The sequence below is a fragment of the Perognathus longimembris genome, chromosome 2 (genome assembly GCF_023159225.1).
Source record: "Perognathus longimembris pacificus isolate PPM17 chromosome 2, ASM2315922v1, whole genome shotgun sequence".
Lineage (NCBI taxonomy): Eukaryota > Metazoa > Chordata > Mammalia > Rodentia > Heteromyidae > Perognathus > Perognathus longimembris.
The window spans coordinates 115,506,332-115,533,962 of record NC_063162.1 but is presented as its reverse complement, the minus strand read 5'-3'; the positions used below and the strand labels follow the sequence as shown (position 1 = coordinate 115,533,962).

The 27,631-nt window shown below is 34.9% G+C and overlaps 1 protein-coding gene across 5 annotated transcripts in view; it reads right to left on the bottom strand.

Annotated features, from left to right (window-relative positions):
- Cdk14 (cyclin dependent kinase 14) overlaps positions 1–27,631 on the bottom strand; it is a 511,316-nt gene that overhangs the window by 191,594 nt on the left and 292,091 nt on the right. For all 5 annotated transcript variants that reach the window (XM_048339985.1, XM_048339984.1, XM_048339983.1 and 2 more), the window contains 2 exons: positions 23,748–23,868; positions 1,245–1,338 (listed from right to left, as the gene is read on the bottom strand). In XM_048339985.1, the coding sequence (XP_048195942.1) occupies positions 1,245–1,338; positions 23,748–23,868 (215 nt within the window). The remainder of the gene's footprint in view (positions 1–1,244; positions 1,339–23,747; positions 23,869–27,631) is intronic.

The following is a 27,631-nucleotide window of genomic DNA, read 5'->3' as shown; positions in this document are numbered from 1 at the left end:
AATAAAAAAGACTATTCAGCATAAAACTGATGAAAAGCAAACAACTTGTACTTATGAGGTATTTACTATATGTTAGGCATTCTAAAAGCACTCTGTGCATTAAGTCAATGATTCGTCTATATAACCTGTGAGGTCAGTGCTATTCTTACACCTCACTTCACCCATGGGTACACCAAAGATCAGAAACCTAGAAAATCCCTTGCCCAAGGCCACACACCAAAAAGTGACAGACGGGGTGCTAAATCCCGATAACTGGCTCCACAACACTTTAGTTTTTTTTAAATAAATTAAACAAAAAAGTATCTTTTAATTTTAGAACAGACTTTGAGAGAAAAGTTGCAAAGAATTTTATAGAGAAGTCATTACACCTTGCACCTTGCCTTCAGCTTCCCCTTGTTGAAGTTATATAACACATAAGGCACATTTTTGGTAATTAAGAACCCCTATTGGTATGCTAATATTCATACTGTGGGTTATTCAGACTCCACTGATTTTTCTCTAATGTGTTTTTTTTTCCTGGTCAAGAATATCATGATGCATGAGACCACATTATAGCAAGTTGTCATGTGTCTCTAGACAGTGTTGGATAGTGGCAGTCTGTCAGACTTTCATTGCTTTTGATAATGTTTTGAGGACTGCTGGTCATACATCTTGAGGAATGTTCTGAAATTCAGTTTTTATGTGTTATGCTTTTCATAACTAAACTGAAGTTGTGGTTCAGTGGTGAAATGTCATTGTCAACACACCATTTCAAGGATTCATGCTACTACCATGAATGATCACTGATAATGCTAGTCTTCAAAGGTATTGTATGACTTTTGTCTCCAATATAAGATTCCTATTCTACATTGTACCCACAACTTTCCACATACACTATAATGGAAAACAGTACTAGTCAAAGTCCGCAGGTAGAGGGCCACAGAGAAATAAGTTTCACTTATTTGAATCGGGGAAAGTGTCTATAAAAATTATTTGTATTGTAGCCCATTTGGAATTATAACTCATTACTTTATTGCCTCTACTATCTTACTCTTTCTTACTCATTTGGCTTGTTATTCATGTATAATAGTTTGAAAACACAAATTTTGACTTTTCTTTTTAAAGGCCTCAAAAAATGTTAGAACTAAATGTGTCACTAGATGAATTTGTTTTACAATATTTTCTGCAGATTAGTGTAAACTTTGCCACTAATTGGGCTAACTAGAAACCAGTTCCCCCCTGGAAGTACTCTGCAAAGAACTTACCAGAAATATTCGTTCAAGTTGGTCCTGAATGTCCTTCATTCCTGGAAAAGCAGCAACTCCTTGAATCATCTCAACAAAGATGCAGCCAACTCCCCTAAAGAGAAGAAGAAATCATTAGGGAAGCTTCAATATGTTCTATTTACAAAGCAAAATCTGAGATTTTAACATCCATTCCACAGGAAAGAGGGAAGAATAGATACCAGTAATAGCAGTGGGATACACGGAGAGCATGACTCTCCTCCCATGGTCTGTTTACTACTTTAAAAGATATCCATGAAGAGATTTTAAATAGGTGCTATGACAATGGCTTCAGAAAGTGGTGAAAACCAATAGAATAGGAAGCCTCTGTGGCTTCCTCTTACTTGAGGATACTGCTGAGCAAGTCTTTGGCCTGACATACAAAAGTTGCTTTTTAACCCTGTTCTACCATCCTTTCTAACTAACAGTATGTCTCAAATTCACAATGTACTCTACTTTATAGCTGTTAGTGTTTCTCAGTCCTTTGCATCAGCATTGTCTGAAGAACTTTTAAAAACCACAAATTCTCTCACCACAAATCCCACACAGCCTGCCCGGGCATGAACATGAGCTGCTGAGATGGTATATGGCGGCTAGAGTGAGGAGTGTCGAATGAGAAAGGTCTATTGCTGAGCATAAATCTGTAGCATTTGGCTCAGATTACCTAGAACATCATCCTCTTTACATATTTGCTTCTGAATATAAATGCACTTCAATCTTTATAATCCTGTTTCAGTGTCATCTCTTCCAGGAAACCTTCTAGTAGACAAGTAGCTCCTCTTATGAACTCACTGGTTATGCCCTTACTCAATACATCAGTCATCTCCTATGCTCAACTTCCTCGTCTGCTTTAACTGTTGTGCACGGGGCTCCTATCTACCAATGCAGTCCAGAGTAACAAAGGGTATTGCTTCCCAGACTTAACAACCTGCATCTACCACACCCACCCCTCAATTGGAAGTCCATAGAATGGGTAAAGAGTCAGTTAGATAATTCTGCTGGGATCTTGGAACAGGATGAAAAGAAACTGGAATATGTAGATGAATACGTCACGTAAATGGCAGAGAACATTGGGAATAGACGGCATTTCTATATACTAAGTTCCCTGAACTGATCCTCTTCCTGCATGTGCAGCCAATCCATTTTTCCAGATTTCTTCATCTTCTAGAAAGCTCCATAATTTCTTAGTGACCCTGTTTTAAATGGGTTTATGTTTCTTGCAATTATACAAATAAAAGCATAAACATAATGGGACATTTGTTCAATTGCTACATTTATCTTAAATCTAGGGCAAGCAAACCCATGCGTCTTTAACTTATTTCAGAACCACATGGGGTAAAACATGAGTGACCTACTTCTCTACAGCTGCTCCAGCGGTTTCCACGGTTGTATATAAGCAATACATTTTCAAAAATGCCTTTGCTATTACACCATATAGTTTCCATCTAAACACAGACATCGAATAAACATGTAAGGTAGTGCCAAAATGACTAACTCAAGCACATTTTACTTTATGTAATAAAATAATTTAATTTAAGCAATAAAGAATTAGTTCTAAATCAAATGTTCTAGCTAGATGGATTTTTTTTTTTTTTTTTGGCAGTTCTGGGGCTTGGAATCAGGGCCTGAGCACTATCCCTGGCTTCCTTCTGCTCAAGGCTAGCACTCTGCCACTTGAGCCACAGCGCCACTTCTGGCCGTTTTCTGTATATGTGGTGCTGAGGAATCGAACCCAGGGCCTCATGTATACGAGGCAAGCACTCTTGCCACTAGGCCATATCCCCAGCCCAGCTAGATGGATTTTTAAAGCACATTGTTTATATGTTATATTTGAAAGATGGAATAGGTATGGAGAAAATTTTCTTATTGGCATAATAAAATGCAATGACATGTTTGTAAATATTGGGATTACAGATATCTGATTAAGTCTATTTAAAATTCCAGAATGGTAGATTTCCAATTTTTTTCTGCCAAGAAACTCTTCTAAGATTCCTGACTTACATTTCCATTGTCTTCCTAAGTTTAAAGTAAGCATTTTGCATGTTCAATACCTGTTCCTTCCTTTCTTATATCTGTGCATGAGCTCTATAATCACCTCACAGCCTTCATTTTGCCCACCACAGGCTTCAACTCTGACTGGGAAGCCCCATAGCAGAAGACAAATCCCAAGCCCACAGCTAAGCTAGCTGGCTAGGAAGGTAATTCTCTCACTGTCAGATCTTCCTACTAATTTTTTTAACCACTACTTGCTCTTATAGTTGGTATCATCTCCCAAACACAGCTCTTGGAACAATTAAAAAATAAATCTTGGGCTGGGGATATGGCCTAGTGGTGAGAGAGCTTGCCTCGTATACATGAGGCCCTGGGTTCGATTCCCCAGCACCACATATACAGAAAATGGCTAGAAGGGGCGCTGTGGCTCAAGTGGCAGAGTGCTAGCCTTGAGCAAAAAGAAGCCAGGGACAGTGCTCAGGCCCTGAGTCAAAGGCCCAGGACTGGCAAAAAAAAATAAATAAATAAATAAATAAATCTTTGCTGCAGTGCTATTCAACTGGAAAGAAATGATACAGATTCACTATTGGTTGCTATCTGCTTGGCTAGCTATGGAATGTTTCCTATGATGCCATTTATTTTTCAAGGATACTTGAGGGTGTAGTAATGAAGCTGAGATAATTATAAAGGATATAAGCAAAATTATAATGCACAGGAAAATAAAAAGTAGAATTATGAAACATACCAGTATATTCATATAGCAGATTGTGTTGTTTTTTTTTATTGGAACTTCCTTATCACCAAACAGCAATAAAAGCTCTTCAATTTAATATGAAGGGACCATTTGTTTGCTTTCCATTTTTCCCTCTTTCTATCCTCCATTAGTCATCTCTCTCTCTCTCTCTCTCTCTCTCTCTCTCTCTCTCTCTCTCTCTCTCTCTCTGTAGATTAAGTTGACTGCACTGAGTGGTTTACTGAAATGAATCATCCACTTAAGCACTATACTTAAGATACATAACTTGGTATGAGGAAATGTCTAATCTGTGGCTTCTTTTCAGACTCTGAATGATTATGTAATTATCGCCCACTTAGTCTAAATTTTTCTAGAAGAACTGCTCATATAAGCTTACAATTAAAGATGTCATAAAATGCAATATGTTCAAACTCTTATTTCAGGGTTAGTCAACTGGTAAGTTAACCTGGAAAATATCCACCCATGTTCACACATCATTCTGTTATTTGGGATCCAAGATTTCCAAATCTGACTCATATCACAGGTATACGAATGATTTTTATTGTAATTCAAAATGAAACTTTAAATAAAATTGATAGTTATTTTTGTTGGTAAAAGCAAAGATGGATGTAGCCTGAAGATCATAGATTTTGGGAATTTTTATTATAAAAAAGCAAAATTAAATAGAAAAAGTAAATTTAAGATAAAAAATGAAAAGATATCATGCTTTTAAAAACTAGCAAGTACCAGAAGTTAAAACTCAAAAAAATATAGTAGCATTTATTATTACCTAAGAAACCATTCTAAATCTTTTCTTTTGGTTGCATCATCTTCGGTGAATTTATAACAATCTTATTGTCTTCTAAGACTTAAACTCCCTCTTTGTGGTTCAGGGAATCAAACTTAGGAACTTGCACATTTATCAAGTTCTATACTTTTGATCTAACTCCTCAACCCAGGATACTTTCCTTATTTTCTTTTTCTTTAATACTGGGGATTAAACTGGGGACAATGCACATGCTTTAAATAAGACCACTTGAGCTCCACTCCCTGCCTTATCCTTTCCTATTAAGAGAATATTCAAATAGGTTTTCCTCTAGGATGGCAATGACTTTTTTCTTAATAGTTGAGGAAAACTGTTTTTAGTTTCACTTCTCATATTACTTAAGATCATATATAAACTTTTTGGAGTGTTGTTAATTTTAGAGAAAAATTTAATTTCTATGCACTTGAGCAATTTAGTGCATTCTGCTTTATACAATTTTGTATAATATTATACAATATTATGGGGAAATAGAACCAACAGTGAGAAGCACTTGGCACTCTGTGATCATGCTATACAGTATGAAGCTTTTTTTTTTTCATTTCTTTATTGCCAAAGTGATGTACAGAGGAATTACATTTTCATACATAAAGCAGTGTGTACATTTCTTATCCAACTTGTTACCTCTGCCCTCATGTTCCCCCATTTTCCCCCCTCTTCATTTTCCTCCCCCATCATGAGTTGTACCATTGGTTTACACCATATAGTTTTATAAGTATTACTGTTGCATTGGTTTGTCTTTTTATCCTTTGTCTCTCAATTTTGATATTTCCTTTCTCTTCCCTAGTTTCAATACATGTATATACAATATCCAGGGTACCAAAATCAGTTACAGTGATATCAGAGGTAAAATCACAGGAAAGAAACACAAAAGAAAAAGAGCATAATGTCGCATGGTATGTTGAAAATAACAAGGAAACTTCGAGTTTACTTTCTTACTTCCATTTTTCACCCTTTCATCAACTTCTCTTGATGGAAGATGGATATTTTAAACTATTTACACAATGTTTTCTAATAACAATCTTTCTACCCTCAGTTCTGTAATGATTTCCTCTAAAGATAGCAGATTTAACTAATTTATTTGTACAATAGAGGGAGAAGAGTTTACTTTTATAAACTTTTAGTTTTCATTTTATGCTTAGAAGATACATTGGCAATGTCTCATTTTTTGAAAGTGCTGCCTTTTATTATATGTTAGGAAATTTTGTCTGTTTAAATGAATTTTATAAATATACAGGTGTCAGGCTCTATCTTGATTCTAGGAGATATTTTTTCTATCTTCCCGCACCCTACCCCCGTGTTACATCACTGCCAACGATGGGGTTTGGAGGCTATATTCACTTTTATTTTTATTAATGTATGAAATTCTTGAGGCAGGTTAACTTCTTAAGGAAAAGAATCTCTCAGTTTGGGAGGCTGAAGAACAAAATGGCATGATGCAATGTCTGGTGAGAGGCTGATATCTTGGCCTCATCATCTCATAGTGGGAGATATGCTGGGATTATGTGGGAAAAGAAACCATATCTGGACAAGGAGGGTCATAGAGACTAGGTGGGACCAAGCTTTTATACTAGCCATTCTGCAAGCATCAACAAGAAATAACCCAACACTTCCAAGGGGGGAAAACGCTACTGAACCAGAGAGCTCCCACAAGCCCCATTGCCTAAAGTTCCTACCACTTTTGGACATTGGCATCTTGAAATATACTCAATGGATTATTTTCTTTTTTCCCTTTCTAGTGGTACTGGGGATTGATCTCAGGGCATTCTACTCTACTATTTGAGCCACACCACCAGTACTTTTACTTTTCCAATTGGGCTTCTTCCCCCTCATCCCAGTCTAGCCTCCTCTGACAGCTATCCTCATAAGTCCACCTCTCTGTAGCTGGGATTATAGGTATGTGCCATTGAACCCAACTCCCAATTGCATATTATACTCAGACTTGCAATGAAGAACCTTTAATGGGTAACATGTAAACCCTATCTCATCCATAGGAGTGAAAAGACTCATGTGATACTCTGACCTTTCTTTTCAAGACACTGGCTCTGTCTGGCTACATAGCTCCACCTTCTATTTCTAAAACATGTACAAGCTTTCTCAATTCAGGGTCTGTGCAAGTTTGTTCTCTCTACCTGCTTTGTGACTGGATAAATGTTTCTTGTTATGGAGAGGCAGCTCAGACATCTTCCCAGTTATGTAAGGTAAGCTTCCTGCTGCCTAGCCCTCATGTCTCACTTTCCTTGCCTTCATTCGTTCTCTTTATAACACTCAAAAGATTGTTAAATAGTCAGTGCTTTGGGGCTGATTCTCATCCAAATAGAAGATCTATAAGGCCAGAGACAAGGTCATAGCTATTATCTTTTCTCCAGGAAACCTCAGAGTGTCAGGTGGATAGAAGGGGCTCAAAAATATTTTGGCTGAATAAATCAAAATTGGCACAACCCTTCTTACCCCTGGCTACCCAGTGTGAGCTGAGCTCAGTGACTGTATGCAAAGAGTACAGTATGAGGTGGAGACTGGAATAGAGAAAAGCTTTACAATGGACAAAACTGCCAAACAGTATCTGTGCCATATGGTCAAGGTGAAGATCATCAGTGATAAGACATGTTATTATGTATCCTTGATATGATGTAATGAGAACCTATGTTAGACAAATTAAAAAATACCTGCAAGTACTGGTCAAAATTGTTAAGGTAATAAAAAACAAGGAACTGAAGAAACTATGATAACTCAGAAGAGGCTAAGAATATCTGATAAATAAAGTAACATGGTACCTTGGATGAGATCTAAAGGAGAAACAGGAAGCAAGGGGGAAATTACAAAAATGAAAATGAGGTGTTTTAGAAGCCAGGGTTGACTTTTTTTGTTATTTAAGTGGAATAAACAAACTATAACAACACTAACAAAATCTCTGTGCAGTCAAATGAGGTTCCATGTTAAGGAACTTGAGCAGCAAACAAATGAAAGATTAATAACCCTGATGCAAAGGTATTTGAAAACGGACACATTCTAGGATAAAGACATTCAAGATGGAAGTTTGACCTGAACTATTCTATATGGGGCAATAAAGGGAGCAAAAGTGTGTGGAGAGAGATAGACTTTGTAGGGCAGAATGAGAACAGCTCTCCATCAGAGGGGGAATGACAAGTTCAGTGTCACTTCTTTGAGAAATCCTCTTGATCTCAGATTCTGCTAGGGTCTTTAACTCTGTGTTCCCTTCTATACTTTCTACAATATAATCTACAATACTTTCTACAATATAACCTACTATAATGGACTAAATAGTACAACTATAATTTGTAATTGAAAACTTGTATACATATTAGCTACCATCTTTCTCACAAAGATGATTCTGTCATTTGGCTTCTACAGGTATCTTCTAGATGACTAAGGGGGTGAAAACAGTATGACACTAGCAGACATGGGTAAAACAGGGTTAGGCCACTAAAGTTACCAGGAAAGACACATTCTGAAATATCTTTGTGCTAAAATCCTGGTGCGCTTTTGTGATTCAAGATAACTTGGTATTTTTCAGCTTCAATAGGGAGTCTTGAACCTATAGATATGTATCTGGAATCTAAGCATTCAGGAGGCTATGATGGGAAAAGCAGAAGTACCAGGCCAACATGTTCTAAATAAGATCCTTCACATTCCCCAAGAAATAACAACATAGAGATTAATTGCATCCATTAGCATCTATACTCAAGCAATCTCTTTTCTGCCTTTGGCATCTTATATTTCAAGCATTACATAACTCAATTTTCTCAGGAAGATATTGTTGTTATATTACATGATGTTAATGAATCCAATAAACCATTATCCCATGTAAAGAAAAATAAAATAATACCTAGGTGGTATTATTTCCCTGATGCTAGTCTAATTTTGGTCTTAGCCAAAGCATTAATTAAAAAAAGTAAAATCCTGTGATTCCTTCCCTAATTCTCAGAACGGATGTTTGGTTTAAGCTTGCTTAATAAGCAATTCAGGAATAATTTCATTTTTAAATATGGTACAGTTGAAATCTCTAAAAAGTTGCATTAATTCTGGTTTCTAATTTCATCCATTTATTAGCAAAGTTTAATATTCCTAAGTACTTCAATAAGAGTGAGTGTTTCACACCCAAGTGGCAGAATTTACCCATAAAGCCGAGGAGAAATCACAACATAGCCCACCGTGAATTTCCCTGCATGTAGAGGGGACAGTGGATGCCACTGTCACAGCAGGAGGCCTCTTCCCATAGGAGCCTTCCACATTGAAAGTGGCAAAAGGCTTCTGTGAAAGTTCAGAGAATTATTTAGAGTCATGGAGAACCATCTGCATTGTCAAAACATTTGGAAAGAGGCTTGTAGATCAAGATACTGTCAAGCTGCTTCTGACAGGAGGCAAGCAGATGAGCCAAACCATAACTCAGTGCAAGCTAATGCTCTTACTTTTCTCCCTTTCAACATTATGCTGGCACCAGAAATTTCTCAAGGCCCCTGTGTCCATCCAAAAAAAAAGCACTGGAAACAGCACTTCTCCCTGGTTAATGTGTATGCTAGTCACATGGAATCTGGTTAGAATCTGCATTCTGATTTCTTAAGTGTACTTTGAAGCCTGACTTAGATTCTGTATTTCTAGCAAGCTTCTAGGTAATACTAAAGTGGCTGCTCTCATATTCTGATACTGAAGATCAAGAATCTAAAGAAATCTTGGTTACTCTGTTTTGTTAACTCAGACTGATTCTCTGAAAACATACTTAGCTCCTCACCAAAGTAATAGAAAGAAAAAGAGTAGATCAATAAAATAAATTAGATTAAGAGCAAAGCACAATCTAAATGTAACACAGGGATGCCAGGGTAACTCAGAAAGCCTCTGCATTCATTAACCTAGCAGGTAATTTTATTTAGGCATGGTTCACTGAAATAAACCATTATGCAATGAAAACTGGAGTTATCTGATCCACCAAGGCAGGCATATATTACTTCATTTTTCTGTGAAGGAATGTATATGCTTGTAAAATAGACCAAAGAGGTTTTGGTTTTTTTAAGCAATCAGATTTTAAAGGAAAAAAAATTAAAAACCAACTTTTTTTGTTTCCTATAACCTCTAAGAAAATGTACCATTTGTAACATATGTGATCTTTTCATTTTGGCATTCAATATAGTTGAAAAGTAAAAGACTAAAAAATTACATTCCAGCATACCCTTGGTGACACTGAAGGAACTGAATTGATTAAACTGTCACTCATCATTTACTGCAGTGAGTGCTTCATTAGGCACCGATAGGTGCGATATATCTTAGTCAAATACTTCTATAGAGTATTTCATTCTCAAGCCATGAAAAGAAAATCCTGGACTGTGAGTAAAATCCCCTCTTAGAAAAATATTTGATTCAAAGCAATAAGGTTTTGATATAAAGGGAAATGTTGAAGCTTATTTTTCAAGTGAGTTATCAAAATTACTTTGGTTACAGGCGTACTTATTAAAAACTGAATACATCAGAATAAACATTAAACAAAAGTAAAGAAGAAAGTACAGAAAGCTAATGTACTTCAGAAAAGTCAAGTCTCAGGGATGCCTACTGTTGACTGCAGGGTGGACCCAAGCAGGCAACTAGAAGTTCCATGACTAGAGTCCACATCCAAATAAAACTAACAAGGAAAACCAAGAAGGCCAATCATCTTCCAGTGCCAGCCGCATACAACACATTCCTTAAAGTCAATTGATATTTTTTTGTTCCTTCAGTTTAAGTAATATGTATGTATGTATATTTTCTAATCAGATGGCAATCTATATTTTCTATACCATCGAGTTATCTGAGCCAGAAACCCAAGAATAACTGAATCCTTACCTTACCTTAACTATGCACCACAAGTGAAGTTGTCATATCTTAAATATTCCTACATACTATTCCATACTGATCTCTATCCACTTCCTCTTTCCTACTTTCCTTTCTTCCTCTCTACCTGCTTCCTAAATGCCATCTGTCATCACTATACCTAGCTACCAATATCAGTTATCATATCTCATTGTGGTAACTGTCCAGGTCCATGTTTTTAATCTGAGCACTGTGGACTTAGAGGAATGGCTCCACCAGGTCAGGATGGTTCCCCATCACAGAGTGAAGTGCCCTTTGCCCACTACTTCTCCTAGTCCTCCATCAAAGAGAAATCTCCACCTCTACTTCACAGTTTCCACTCTATTCAATGGAAATGTGTTGCAGATCCTGACACTGTCAACCCCTCTGACCTTCACTAAACAAATCAGTTCTTTCTTATTCTTATATCTTGAGGACTGCATAATGCCTGATATAAAATGTTCTGTAACTTTAAAAGGAATAAATGAATGAATGAAAAACAAACTGTATGAATTAGTCTGTGGAGTTCACACATGACACAGCACTAAAGAAAGATGACTGATTGAGAAGTTATGTTACCATATAAAATTAAACATTTTAAAAATCAATTCATCAATTCTACAAAAATAGCTCAACCCTAACTTCATTTATAAGACAGAAGAAACTCTAGCCATCTCCATGGAAACCTATGGTTCAGCAGTAGAGTTTGCTGAAATTTAGAGACAGAAGGATCTGAGAGAAAACTAGAAACTATGTTTTGAATTTGCACATAAAGTATCAGAAACTATACTTCTCACCTGGGTGGGAAATCACTTCACTATGCTATGATGACACCCTAGTTAGAACCATGTGTTTCTCAAGTGAGTATGATCAGAATAAAGAGGACACTTATATGGCAACTTTGTTTTCTCTTCAAGTGATACAAATGCTAGCAGGGATAAAGATAAAACTAAAATCATATGTTCAAAATTAGAGATTTGGACATAGGGAATAATAAAACTATCCTGATTTACTACCATGTGCTGCATCCTTGAAATTGATGGCTGTTAATGCAAAAATGCTTGAAATTCAAAATATGTAAGTATGGATAGTGAAGGCTCTAGAGAAACTATCAAAATAGCAGCCCCAGGTTATAACAGATGACTGGAAATATTCAGAAATATCCAGAAGCTAGTAATAATATCCAAAAATCAGTCTTAATATATAAAAATGTAGAGGAATGTCTTTACAGAGGAGTACTTTAAACAAATACATATATGCATATATTTATATATACTGCAAAATGTTGCATTGAACAGCATCTATTTGTATGTTTTTCAACACTGAAGGAAGAGATAACTTCCAAAGAATAAGCATAAACCATGCTGAAAAAGTAAAAGCAAATTATTAACACTTATACTTCTATAATTTCTGTTTATGTAAAAGCTTATGCAGAATAAGAAAGTTACATTTCAAGGCTGTAAATGTATTGATCTTTGTGCAATAAAGTAGTGAATTAATGAGAAAAGTTTGTCCATAGGTAATTATCTTAAAGTTCAAAGCAAAGACATTTTAAATGTTCTCTTCTGAGAAACCATATTTGAATACGCATGGAAAAGAATTCACAATTGAAAAATTCATATAAGTTATTCTCCTACAAGGATAATATTGAATTTCACTTTAAAATATGTTTAGTTGATATATTTAGATCCAGTCATCAAAGTGAGAGAAAAACTTTGATGGACCATAGGCATACACGCCCAACAAATCAGGATAACTGTTAAATGTTTGTCAGTAATGTGTGACACTCATCTATATCTTAGATAAGGTATGACAAATGAGGAGGCAAAGATTGTTCTACTGTGAATCCTCATGCTCCCGGTTTTTGTGAAAGTTGTGGCATTCTTGCAGTACTGCCAAAGACTAGCCACAGACTAGCTCCAGTATGGACTGGACACCAAGCATCAACTACAGTTGCAGTTGTGAAATGGAATAGAGCTACTGGACACTGTTTGAGAGCATGGACCAGTCTTTTTACTCTTTTTTTTTTTTTTTTCTTTTTTGGCCAGTCCTGGGCTTTGGACTCAGGGCCTAAGCACCATCCCTGGCTTCTTCCTGCTCAAGGCTAGCACTGTGCCACCTGAGCCACAGCGCCCCTTCTGGCCGTTTTCCATATATGTGGTGCTGGGGAATCAAACCAAGAGCTTCATGTGTAGGAGGCAAGCACTCTTGCCACTAGGCCATATTCCCAGCCCCAGTCTTTTTACTCTTGAACATTCTGTAAGCTTTGGTGGAAGAGGGAGAAGGAAGGAGGTGAAGGCAGGAGGGAGGGAAGGATAGAAATTTCTGTGGAAAGGGGACTGCATGGAAGTTTAGAGTTATTCTTTGTGTTTTGTGTACATTTGGTTTTTTAAGTTGTTGCTGTTTATCTGTGCCATCACCTAACAATGAGTTTGAGAAGTATAACCAAGTATCTTCAGATTTTAGGGGGTTTAATGTGACCATAGGAAAAGACAACAAGAAAATTATCAATTGATTTCACAGAATTATTAAAAGTCTGAGACAGGTGAATATGTTAGAATTGAATATGACAATTAACTGAAAGTTCATATAGTTGCTATAATTTTTACTCAAGCTCCAATTAGGCTATGAATATATTCAATTTTCAAAAACAAGCATGGTAAAAATTAGCAATGAAGTAAGAATTATTTAAATTATCAAATTATTAATCACAAAGAATGATAAAAGCCTTAGCAGGCTCTGAGAAAGTACAACTAGGTGAATACATCACTCAAGGAATCTATCTCACATAGCAATACAAATACAAATGCCATAGGCAAAGATCAACTACCTACATGTACACAAGAAACATTAAGTTACCCATACCGTCATTCATAATTATTAAGTACTTGACACATACTATGATGGGGTTTGTGCATTTTTTATTGTTTATTTTACTTTCTAATTTTTCATTGTCAAGATGATGCACAGAGAGGTTACAATTACATACATATGGTAGGGAGTGCATTTCTTGTCAAACTTGTTACCTCCTCCCTCATTTTTCTCCCATCTTTCCTCCTCCCAATCCCCATCCTCAATTTGTACAGTTAATTTAAAACATATTGTCTTATATGTATTGCTGTTGCATTGGTTCCCCGTTTATCCTTTGTCTCACCATTTTAATATTCCCCTTCCCTTCCCTGATTCAGACAATCATATATAAAATACCTAGGTACCAAAATCAAATACAGTGGCAGCAGGGGCTAAACCATAGGGAAGATAAACAAAAAAGGAATAATTTCAAATAGTGTGTTAGAAATAATAACAACAATGATAAACTGCTTGTTTCTATAACTTGGAGTTTGCTGAACTATACTAAAGCTACCAGCACAACCATGTTCATTGTGCATTTTTAAAATGGAATTTAGCAAACTGTTTCATGGACACTAATAGATTACTGTATGTGTTTGGCTTTAATTAATTTTCAATTATTGTTTTATGTCTTTGCTTTTTCAAATAACATTTTTTCCAATAGAAATCTAAATTTGAAGAACAAAATTTTTTAAAATACCCACCAAACCCTAAGCTTATTATGTAATTTAGCAATTAAAAATCACAAAGGCTACTAGTATATTCAAGGTATATTTATTTACACAGAAGAATATTAGTGAATAAAAATATAATTCATTACCTCAGCAATGTACTACACTGAGGAATTAACTCACAAATGGCATAATAGCACAGAAATTCCCAATTACATCCTTTAATATGCAGTACAAAGTACACATCTTACGCTCCTTACTACTTTCACTAGATGGTGTTTATAAAGGCTCATAGTATTCATCTATTCACAGTACCATTCAATTATGTCATTCCTACACATGTAAATTAGCATTCTATCTTTCAGCCTCATTGACCTAGAAACTTTCTATTGGTTGGAACATTTGTTGAAGGAGATTTATTAATATTTTGTTTGTTTATTTTGTTCTGTTCTGTTTGTCAGACTGGGGAATGAACTCAGGCAGACCACTTGAGGAATACCCCCCAAAACCCTTTCCTTTTATTCAGGTAGAGCCTTGTGCCCTACCTGGCTGGTCTGAAATTTTGATAAAGTTTTGATTCTCTTGTGTTTGCCTCCTAAGTAATTGGGGTGAGAGATCTGTACTACCATGTTCAGTCTTTTCACTTGTTTTAGTAGCAAGCTTACACTGGATCCATACATTTCATATATCTAATAAACTATTTAATTCAGCTCATTCTTTGAGTTTATGTAAAATATTTATCTTTTGAAAATTATGACTTCACACTTTATTTCTTTCCATCATTAACTTATCAACCAGTATATGGCTTTTGTAAAAGTTTGCTTTCACAAATAAAGATGTTATTTCTCTAGTAGTTAAGCAGAAAAAATTATAAACTTCTGCTACTCCACTAAGAAATTGGCAGTCATGAGATCAGACTGGCTCACTGATACCTGACATTGCAATCTGTGCCTCAGCAAAACCAAACATTTCTGTAGGGCAAAGGCCCTATAGCAGCCAACTGTTTATAGTTAAAGCAATGAATCATAAATTATTATCAACAACAGGGCACAAAACACATTGTGCCTACTCTTGGTTTTCCTTTCCAAAGAGACAAAAGTATCAATCAAGAAACAAGATTTGGTTGGGCTGGGAATATGGCCTAATGGAAGAGTGTTGCCTGACATACATGAAGCCCTGGGTTTGATTCCTCAGCACTACATATATAGAAAAAGACAGAAGTGGCACTGTAGCTCTAGTGGTAGAGTGCTAGCCTTGAGGAGAGATAAGCCAGAGACAGTACTCAGGCCCGGAGTTCAAGTCCCAGGACTGGCAAAAACAACAACAACAACAACAACAAAAACAAAAACCCAAGGATTTACAGATTTATCCAACAGTGAGTCAGAAAATAAAGTTTTTTTTTTAAAAAAAAGAAACAATATTTTACCCAACAATAAAAGAAACATTTGTGAGAACAGATGTGTAAACCCTGTTTTCAGCAGATGTGAATGAAGGTGTAGCGATTTATGCATATCACAAGCAACTAAAACTTGATGTTATAGTTAGAGAATTTAACTACAAAAACTAAGAAAATGATAAGGACTTGAAGGCACAAGTGGTAAAGACCGTGAAGATGAAACTAACAGCTGGAATAGGGTGCAGAATGGAGTGTTTATAGGAAAGAGCATTTGATCCCTAGGTCTCCTCCATCTCCCACCTCACCCCAAACAAACAGCAGTGAAGCACGTGAAAAAGAATCCCCAAGGCTCAAATTGAGGGTGAAAGTCCCTTGCAGGAGAAAGCAGGATAGAGCACTGAGATGAGGAAAGGGACTCCAGTGGAAAGTGTTCATTGTTTTGTATGATTATTAGTTCCCTTCGTATACTCTGATTTGAGATGTCAGTTACCAGGAATCAGCATTTGAGTAAGATTCGAGAACAATGCTTCAACCCTGATATATGAGAATCTCTCATTGAAAAAGTCTAGGTCTTTGTTTGAATATGATGCAATGAACTGACCACTCAGTTGGTCCCTCATACATATACAGATTTATAGTGCCATATTTATAAAAGTAAATACAGTTAACATCTCTATACCTCTGTTTGAAGAAAGTTTCCAACACAGATCAAAGGAAAAGGAAGATGAAGCAATTATGTGTCTGTTTGTGTGTATATATGATCATATATTTAAAATACATGTACGAATATACTGAATTATTTAAAAAATGGAAGAATAGGAAGATAGTTATTTGTAAAATAAGGGAAAAGAATTATTTTAAATATAGAAGAACGTTAGGAGTTCCAATATTAAGTGAGCATAAGTTTTCTGAAAGTAAGTCTTTTTAAATAACTTAAACATCAGAGTCTTTATATTGAATAGATACTACTCATCAGCAATAGGCCAAGACATTACCAAAATATTTATCACGAAATTGCAGAAGATAATAGATTGAGAAGAACCTAAAACTCTCCAGGGAAATATGTGAGGGACTTAAAAATGACTAAGAATCAGAATAGAATTAGTCTTTTTAGCAATAATATCAGAAGTTGTACAGAAATATAAAAAACACTGAAAATTCTGAGGAAAACCAGCCTTACATTCAAGTATATTACGTATGATTAACAATACTAACAGCTGGAATAGGATATACATATTCACAATAGAATACTAGAATATAAATGCAATAATAATGTATTATTAATTATATTCTAATTCAAACTTCATCAGTCTTGTGTGGAAAAGACTGTCTTGTAAAATTAAAGTATTGAACACTGCCCAAATGCATCTCTTCTTTAGAAACTTAAGGAGGAAGACATGAAATACAGAATATAGAAATCTGCAATCAGCAAAGTTCTAAAACCCATTCCAGGAGTGACTACCAAGAGGTCATGTTGAAATAAGAACATACTGAAATTCCCAGAAGCTACGAGAGAAGAAAGCCAAACAACTAAAGACAATGCTCTCTAGCAATGAACAGTTGTATGTTTTTAGAGTCCAATGACAGCTAGAATAAAGCAAGAGGAGCTTCATGAACAGAGAGTATAGCCAAACCTTTTCAGAAATCAGTAATAAAGTATGGAAAAATTAGGGAAGAATTTCTTCACTAATTTTGTCTCCTTCTGCTTTTTGCTTGAATTGGAAGACAGCAGACAAAACAGTTTCTAGTCATCAGTGATCCAGGGAATGGAGCAGCACAAAAGACAGAAAAAAATGGAAAGAAACTTCAACAACCGGGAGTAGGGAGCAATTAGCATTCTAGGATGACAGATATTCAAGTATTCTAGGGCAAGAAAGCTGCATTCTGACAGAAGAAAGTGTCAAGGAAAAAGTGGAGGGAGGGAAATATTGAGAAAATCAAATGGTAGAAGAATGAAATGGATAGTGCTCACTGGAAATGGGAAGGTAAGGAAATCGGGGGAGATTCATCAAAGAAATCTGTATAGGTAACCAAACAGGTGCTCCGTGTTCAATTTTTTTTGCACAGTAGAATAAGTATGATACAAAACAAACTATGATGGGTTTCAAATAACAATTAGAGTGCAAAATTATCAACACATAAAAAAGATGGTTGAAGAGATCAAAATGTGTATTGCCCTAATATGAGTAACACACATTGCATAATGGATTCACTTAACACAGTGTGCTTCATAAAGATGTATAAACTTAAAAAGCAATGAAAAATTAAATGAGACTGATAAGAGTTTTTGATGAGTCTTTGAAAAAAACATGTTTTGATAGCTACCAGACAGATATTTTACAACTAGAAATAATTACCAGTAGCAATGAAGTCAACACACTAAAAGTGTTATAAGGTCATTAGTAAGTACAAGGAAAGCAAAAGGCATAAAAGGAATGATGCATAATTGTGAACAATACTTGACTTACTACAAGTAAAAAAGATATTTTACATTGAGGGGATGAAGTGAAAGTGGAATGGGACAAGGTTGATAAAGGAAAGGTAAGTCTTCATCTATCATAACACCTCATTATGTTAATCTCCCTAAAACCAAATCTATCATCTTCCTTTTCTATTTTATATTCCATAGTACCCTCAGATGCTATAGTCTAATAGAAACACAATATATTTGCCTTGGTTAAGTGACATACGAAGAGCTGAAAAAAATTCTATTCTCAGTATTTGTTGGATTTTTCTTCATATGTAAGCAAGCTTGTTATTCTCACTACTCAATGAGATAGATAAATATACAGAAAGTTATAATAATGACATGACAGTCACTGCGATTGGCTATTGAGATTCAAACTGGTTTGAATATATTCAAAACCAGTTTGGGGGCAGTCAGCTAATATTTTTTAAAAACAAGAGAAATTTTATATAGTAAGGAAGACAATATACAAAGCCACCTTATACATATTATCAATATACAAAGCCACCTTATACATATTATAATTTATCACTAGCTATAGCCCAAACATATTGACTGAAAATAAAAATATACAACCCTTCTCTTACAAATGCATACATACATTAAGAATGAGGCGTACAAATTATAGCTATGCTACATGTATGATAAGAGAAAATGAACTGCTTCCTTTGATCATTCCAAAGCTATCACTAAATTCAGCATCTTGGTATCAACTCTACAATGTAATAATAACATAGTGTTATAAAACTATACTTACAGAAATAATTCATAGAAAATATAGTCAAAGTATTATGAAAAGATTTTCAGTTTGTATTAAATACCACAGGTGTGAATTAAACACCCAATGCACAAAATCTCTCCTGATACAAGTATTCAGCAAATTGTTCCTTCTGCTACATCGTCTTTCACAAGAAATGCAACAACTTCATACACTTAAACCATTTTCTTTTTTTCAAACCATTACACAATTTTTATCATTAAATGAGAAAAATCTCATGTGTTATGTAGTCACATTGCTAGTCAGAGAAATGCTGCAGTGATTAAGAAAGTCAATGTTGGATCAACCAAAGTCCTCATTTCTACATTAAATTATTTTCTTATGTATATTATCCTTATAAAATGATTATTCACTCTTAGAGGTGTCATGGTGTGATGTTAAACTCTATATTAATCTTAAATTTCAGAGACTTGAGCAGCAGGAGTGGGCTCAGAAACTATGTTTAACACTGGGAACTCAGCTTTAAATATGTGGATGCTCTCTGGATGTCACTTGTTCCTTTGGTGCATTCCACCGCAAGTCATTTACAGTGGGCATTATTTGAGCAATTCTCTAGAGTTTTTAAAGAGCTATTAGATTTGACAATGACTGATTCATGTCCTACTTGGTCTTATTTCCTGATTGATGAGAAGTGTGCAAACAGTGTTGACAGAGAGATGACTTTATAGAGCTTAGAAACTCGAATTCTCATTCTTATGAACATTCTTTTTAAAATGAGGTCATTTCATTTTGGTGGCAGTGGTAAATAATGACTTGTATTTGGAAATATATGTGCCAACACGGACAGTGGTACCATGAAGATATATTCAGTTTAGTGACTCATATTTCAGTTTATTTCAAGAACTTCTTGATAAAGTTATATAGTACAATCTATTAAAACATTCTGTCAGAAGAGAAAGACAGTCAAAAGGCCATTGGGTGTGAAAAACATCCAATATATTTGAACTATGAAAAGGACCTAACATAATACAGAATATACTCTGAAAAAAATAGAAACTTTATTTGTATTTTACAGTTGCTTAAGAAGTAAAATAAGACCAATTTATTCTAAATCATCTTAAGATGATACAGTATGTTGTAAAAAGAAAGGGCTTTGAGTGGGTTGGCCTTGAGTCTGAATGTTGGCTGGCTGCATTCAGCTATCCTTAACTATACTACCCAGCCTCTCTGGATTTTCTTTTCTTTCAATGCATTCTGGTACAATAGGTAAGTAATTAAAATTCAGAGTCAAGAATACAGTTTGTTTCCAATAAAGTATCAATTTTTATGCTGCTATTTATAACTAAAGTTTCAAATTAAACCACAGGACCTTATATAGAACAAATAACTTTCAGGGTGGAGGTTGTAGCAAAGTTCACTCATGATTCGTTCTTAAAACCATGGTAAATAAGCCTGAGCCCTAGAAAATTTATTTTATTACATAGATTTCCTTCTCTCAAGAGAGATCATTAAAGATGATGGCAGAATTTTGTATATTGCCAATATGTATGGTGATTAGGCTTATTTAATAGAAGGCAATGCTAAATGGTTTTTATAATACTTAATAAACAGGCAATTTCTTTTCTGATATATGCAAAATCAATTTCGACGCAGAATTTTCCCTATATATCATACTGGTATGGAAATTTTTCTTAATCACCCAGCTGCTACAATGTTAAATAAATTAATTTTAATCTTAAATCAGAGATGTAATAGAGAAACGGGTGATTTAATATGCAATCTCATTACATTTGACAGGCTTATTTATAAATGATTTGCCTCACATTTTGACAAGCATAGTTAATATGTTAATTAGCTTTTTAAAAGATATGAAAGGAAGAGACTGACATACTATCATTCTTTGCATACTGTGTTGGGGAGAAATGTAGCTGATACCCTCTCTACCCTCACCAAAGGCACTGTCATCATGAAGAGAACTACAAATAATTGGATTACTTGATATTAAAAATTCTTAAAATAATCCCAAACAGTGTACTTCTGCAGAAAACAAATACAAACTCTAAATTCTTTCTGAGAATCTATAAAGAAATTAAAAGTTTATTTACAGCAATGACTTCAACAGCTGAAGGCAATTCTATGGGCAAAGGGAGAACTACACTCACAAAACCATTCCTCTTATAGGGTTTTCAGAACCCTGTAAGTCTTTGTGGTTTACAAGCTAAGCCAAGGCTTTCCAGGTTCTTGACTTTCAGAGGTACAACACTGTATAGGTCTTCTCCAGACAAAAGTATCAAAAACTGTCTTTCTGATGAGTTCTCAATCACACAGTGTCTTCACACATTCCCCATAATGCTGAAGAACTAGGGAAGTAGCTCATAACCAGGCCTGCTCCGACTTCCATCACTTACTGACAATGTTAATTCGTATGTGTCTTCATTAATATTTTTATTGCCTGTGGCTACTTAAATAGAAACCTGGAAAATATACTGCTGTGTAGGGATCACTAGTTTTTAGTTACTACTCTCCTGCCCCAGAATGGTAAATGAACTGTAAAAATAGCCTAAAACTACTGCCACCTGCCTCCCTGCTATTGTCCATAAGTTAATATTTGCACTTCTCTTTGGTGCAGCTGAGCCATGACTCAATTATAATCCCATTTCTAGGTGTCTGAATACCCAGCATGGATGTCATTGATTATGCAAAAATCAGTGCCCTGTGAACTTCTCTCTAGCTGAAAAAACACATATATTTTACCTGACTTATACCAAAATAACAAAATGGCTTTTAGAAAATGTCTGGGAATGTAATCAGATTCAGAATGACAGGCATAGCACAGACACAACTCAGGTTTTAGGGCTTGGAAGTGAGTGAAAAGAAGCATGGGAAGCTACTCAAGCCTAACACATTTGCTATTTGCTTTTGGCAACGAATAATCTTGGATGTGGACAAAGGGGCATTTGGGGTCTACTATTTTCTACCAGTTTTCTTTCCTTCCTCTTAAATAATAGTCTTCTTATGCTTCCATTATGCTTCTGTTCAAAGCAAATTGGCAGAAAGAGCCTAAGCCATCTTTCATAAGAAAATGAACATACACACACACACACACACACACACACACACACACACACACACACACACACATCTTTCCATGAGAAAAGGTTGGGGAAGTACACAGACTACGAAACATACTATATATTAGAAACAAACATACAAGCAAGTTGGATTCATGTAGTTTTTTATATTTTAGAAGCACTTTTATAAGTTTTGGAAAAATTAGTCACTAGTGTATGAAAAACAGCTTCTGATGATTATGAGGATACAATCCTAGCTGAACTGCCAAGAAACTAAGGCAAAACAGGCTTTAGGCCACAAATGTTCCTAAGATAGGTTTTATTAGACAAGTCCTTAACTGAACTCATTGAGAGACAACCTAGAATTTCCACATTCAAAACTAGAGAAAAACACTTCTTCATAACTCAAAAATATTAAGTAATGATTATTTGTATACCTAACTCTCAACAAAGGGAAGGAAGTAGGAAGAAAATGAGAGACTTAGGAACTGATACCCAAATGGATTCACTGGCCTTTATTTCTAACCCTTTCCTCTCCTATGACTATTGATCTAAATATCTTAGGGAAATTTTTTGACTAAATAAAAAACTTAATAAAAAAAACAAATAAAGGAAGTATGATGAATAACGATGGATTTGTTTAGCCACTAATGGATAGATGATCATTTGTAGTCTCAGAACCTTAGAATATTACTAAAATGATTTTAGATTTATTTTGACATTCAAATTTGTAGTGTCTTAGGACCTTAATTCTTTTATAATGTTACTGAAAGCTATATACCTATGCTTTACCAAAACAGTCACACAAACATAAAGTGTTACTTATACTTTCAATGGCTTCAAGTCCTATACCTAGAGGATTGCTGAAACCTAAATTGAGAAAGTCTTCTGTATGTTTTACATTGAAAGGAACTTGGTTTTTTTCTTACTACATTTTTTTTAAATCAAACACAACAGGGAAGAACTCAGACCTTAGCATTGCCTAATTTCCTAAAAGCAAAGATCCCTGGGGCAGAAGAATAAAGTATACAACAGTAAGATAAATAAGACATGCTGAAGTTTCACTGATGTTATAAACACTATAAAACTGTGTAGCAATTCTATAAGACAGACACTTAATTATCCAAGGAAAATAATTTCTGTGATAAAATGGCCATGTACTAGGTAAAGGGTTTTATATTGAGTACAATCGTGAGTTAACAAAGGGAACTTTTTTTAATCAAGAAAAGACATGCTTGATAGCCATGAGTGAGCTTCTCCTGAGTGCTAAAAATGAGATAATTTCCTTATATAATTATTATATCTATGTCACACTTAGTTGAGAACTCAGATAGTCTATGATTAATAATAATTAACTATTCTTACCAGTCATTGAGCCACATAAAATACATTTCTAATCTGTGTCGAGCCGTTGCCTGAAACTGAGACTCTCCTAAAATTAAATCTATAATATTTTAACCACTTTATTCCATTTTGAGTAATAAGTATCAACTGTTTTCAGTGGTATATTATTAACCAATTTAGTTCCTAACATTTACAACTAAATTTTAAAAATTTTTCTGAGCTTTTCTGTGACTTTAAACATATCCTATGCTACTTCCAACTCTATTTTATTTGTAGGTACATACTTCCTTGTTATAAAATAAAGCTACAAATTAAGACCCTGAGGGGGAAAATAATCACAGTACTGACAGTTAGAAAAATATTTCTGCCCTTGTCCATCAAGAGCCATTACTAGACACCATCTGCAGGCAAACTGATTAGGGAACATTCCCAATCATGTTGTAAAAATTCAGTGAAACTGCCACACACAGGCACCACTCCTGCTTCATCAATCTTCATCTAAATGGTTAGGATGTTTGTCTAGACTTGACCCAGAGCAAGCATTGCACATAGATTGGCTACTATAGAGCATTCACTCCTTACCACATGTCCAGGCAGGTGGAATATTCTGTGGAACCCAGTAGAACATCTGGAGGTCTGTACCACAAGGTAACCACTTCATTGGAGTATGTATGACTAGGAACAGATTTTGCTCTTGCAAGACCTGTGGGTTACATGAAACATATAGAAGTTAAAAGGGCAATAACAGAGCAAGGATTTTAAATTTGAATGCTGACTATTTTAAAAGGTCAATCTCAACTACCATAATTCAGAATCATGAACTCAATATCAAGGCTCACATAAAGGTTGAAAAGAACATACTGTGGTTTCTATGTTTTAGACAAAAGCTAATAACCACTAACTTGCTTATGTCTGCAAATAAAGCACTGCTGTCATGAATCTAATAGTATGTCAGCAAAGTAAAATATCTCATAAACTCTTAGCTATAAAGGAAAGCTTATAAATTAGGGATTTTTCAAATCCTATTTCATATAAGTCTAGTTCTAATAGCTATAAGTTTGCAAGTCTGTTCAGAAAGAGTTTCTTGGGCTAACACTTTTAAGAAAATATGGATTTGGAAAGTTAAAGTCTTTCAATCATTAGATTTCTCAGTGTCACCATTTTTTTTTTATAACATGTAGCGTGAATCTGCAACAGTTTTCTAAAGGCAATGACCACAAAACTTGGCTTTCTGTGTTTCATCTAACACTAGAAATTGTGTATTTGGGATCTTATTTGAAAACCAACAAATTAATTATAAAAGAATAGTCAAATCTGGTAAATTCAGAAGATGAAATAAAATATGATAAATTAAAATGTCTTGGTCTAATAAACTTTAACACGGAGCAAACCATCACAAAAATACCAGAAACAGTATCTGCAATTTGACCTAGTAACTCTTAAATACTTAAAAAGACTGGCAGAAAAAATATGTAAATATCTCCAGGGGTTTACTTCTGAAACATAAGATCACCATTTTTTAAGTGAGTAAGTTATTCTGAATACTCTTCCAAGTTTTTTGCAATGAACAAATGATGTTTTTAAGTCACAAACCTATAGACAGTGTTTCTGAAGGAAAGAAAAAACAGCTATAATAGATATGCACCTGGGCTGTGCTCATTAACTCCAAGTGCTGCAGTATATAGCTAGAGTGTCCCCCAAAGGCCTACATGTTAGAAAACTTGGTCACCGGCCTGAGGTGGGAAGAAGAGCCTAGTGGGAGGAAGTGGGCTCCTGGAGACATTCTTATAAAGGAGAGTGTCAGATGCTGTCTCTTTCTCTTCATTTCATGGCTACCATGAGTCATAACTTTGCTCCTACAAATGCTCCCTGTCATGAAGCTATGCCTCTCTGCATGTGATCCACAACATACCATACACTGAAACTTTCGAAACCATGAAATGAAACCTTTCCTTAATTTAGGTAAATTACCACACGTATTTTTTACAGTGATTGAAAGCTGATGATAAGTAAAAAGAATTCACCACAATGATACTTAAAGCACATAAGACATCTCAATAGTCAATATACTGTGGTGTATGGATTTTCATATACTTGGACTATTAAAACTTTTCATGTAGCATTTAGGACCATGACCTGTATCTGTTTATTCAATACAGCATTCTAGTTTCAGAGTCATAATCAGGATAGCCGGTGAGGCAAAGAAGTCTAATGAATTCAACTATGGTTGCAGTCATTTTTTTTTTCCTGGAATGAAGTTTTTACAATAATATGATGGCATGTTGTAAGCTTCTTCATGCTTATAAATAATCCATATTAAAATGTACAGATTACACACAAACCTACATGTTCATGGTACTCAATTTTTCTCCATATAAATGGAATAAGCATTTTCAACAACAGATTTCCATAACCTTTTATTTTTCTCCACAGGCTTTTTTATTCTAACTGAATTCAGGAAAAACTGAAAAAAATAGGACAATCTGGATGAGAAAGTGTTTCCAGAATCTGATAGTCACATCACATCTGGCTCCTCAAAGACAATGTTTCCATCAGAGACCAAAGAGCTCACAAAAGTCCTGAAATAGGATCTGACTCACGGCATGGTTTATTGTCAAGTCAGATGAAAAAGAAATCACAGGCTGAATTCCCTTGGTATTCCTAGGTCTTATTGTCAGATGCTAGGTGATTCTAGAGAGATAGGAGAATGAAAGTTTGTTTTGACAGCTCAGCTGACTAAGCTACTCATTTAAAAATGTGAAATTCATAGTTATAAAGCAAAAACAAAATGTAAAGATAACCTAGAGTGAAAATCAAAATACTATGTGTGGGTTCAAATCAAACATTATATATATATATATATATGTATATGTTGAATATATACTCATATATATGTTGACTATTTGTGGAAGATATAAGATAAAAAAATCTTCTTAATTTATATTAGTTTTTCCTTTCTATATATTTAGGTTAAAGAATGCCTCAACTTCATTCAGATGGGCCACATAGCTTCCTAAAACAACAGTCAGAAGGTTTTTCTTTTTAAATATATAACCTTTCAAAATTTCTTAAAATGGCTTGTATTCTTAAGAACTAAGCACATCATGTTTTTAAGATACAATTCGCTGTATTGCTTGAAAAAAGCTCTCTCATAATCTCATTTTTACATAGTCAATTGATATTGACACAGTATAATTTAGAAAGAGTTCTATGTGAACAAGAGGTTTTCACCTTAAATATGAAGGTTTTGTTCAGGTAAGATAAATCCTAAAACTTTCAGAAAAGAAGCAAATTCTTAAAACAATAGCAAATATAAAAGAGGGAAAAAAAGGAAGACAGAACTCTTTAAGTATGATCATATGACTACCTTTTCTAAATCATTCTAGTAAAGATGATGCTATGTATTTATATAGTTCATGAATCAAACACACTTACTCATGCAAAATTTATTAAACCATATCTTCCAGCTGAAGGAAAACTGTAGGATAGGATTAATTAGCACAGTATGTGTGAAAGCTTTCTTTCTCTGTTCCTGGTCAGTTGCTATGGTTACACTACAGGAAGAGAGCTACACTACCTTTTAGAAAGGATGAAGTTCATGGGTGAGTATCAAAACTTCTTATATTAATGTTTAGTCTGAATTAAAAGTCAAAAAGCAAAGTGAGATGCTAACCAGATGAGTGCACATTATTTACATGCTGTGACTCTGGCTGAAGGTTTACAAGTTTTTTCAGGCATTTAAAATGCCTTGCATAACAATTCAGAATATCAGTCTTGAAGTGTGGCCATTTCTAAGTAGTGAAAGATCTTAGAGTAGAAGAGAAAAATCATTCTATTCAAGATTTACAGCCAGTGATTAAAAACTGGGCTGTTCTGATTCTAATATAGCAAACTATTAGACTTCCAGAGGATTTAAGGAGCTTCATAGCTAACAACTTCCCAATGAAAAAAATTCCTTTTCATACCTCTATAAAATGGCTGACAGACATAACATTTGATGCTACCTTGAGCCTTTTTATCCTCCAGTAGGAACAGAGAACAAATCCCACAAAACAGGAATCCCAGCATTAATTTAAGCCATTTAGCCCTTCAGTATAAAACAATGGAGACTCATCAGGCTTTTTTTCTTACTAATGCTCTTAGACCCTGAGGGTCTAAGTAGACTCCCCTACTTTTATGCTTCCATTCTTTAGTTCTAGGCCACAGAACAGTTAACCAGGATTGACTTGGTCTCTTTCTGGGATCTTCCCCTACGTTTCAACAATACTAGTCTTGTATAGGGCTATACACTGAAACCCAACACGTTATCATTTGCAAATGGGCAGATGTTCCAAAATGTTATCTGATCAACTGGTCTTTAATTCAGTGTTAAGACTAGGGTTTTTAGGAAGTGATTGGATCATGAGAGCTAAGCCAATGGATTAATCCATTTTTAGATGCATAATTTAAAGGCACTGTTGAGAGAT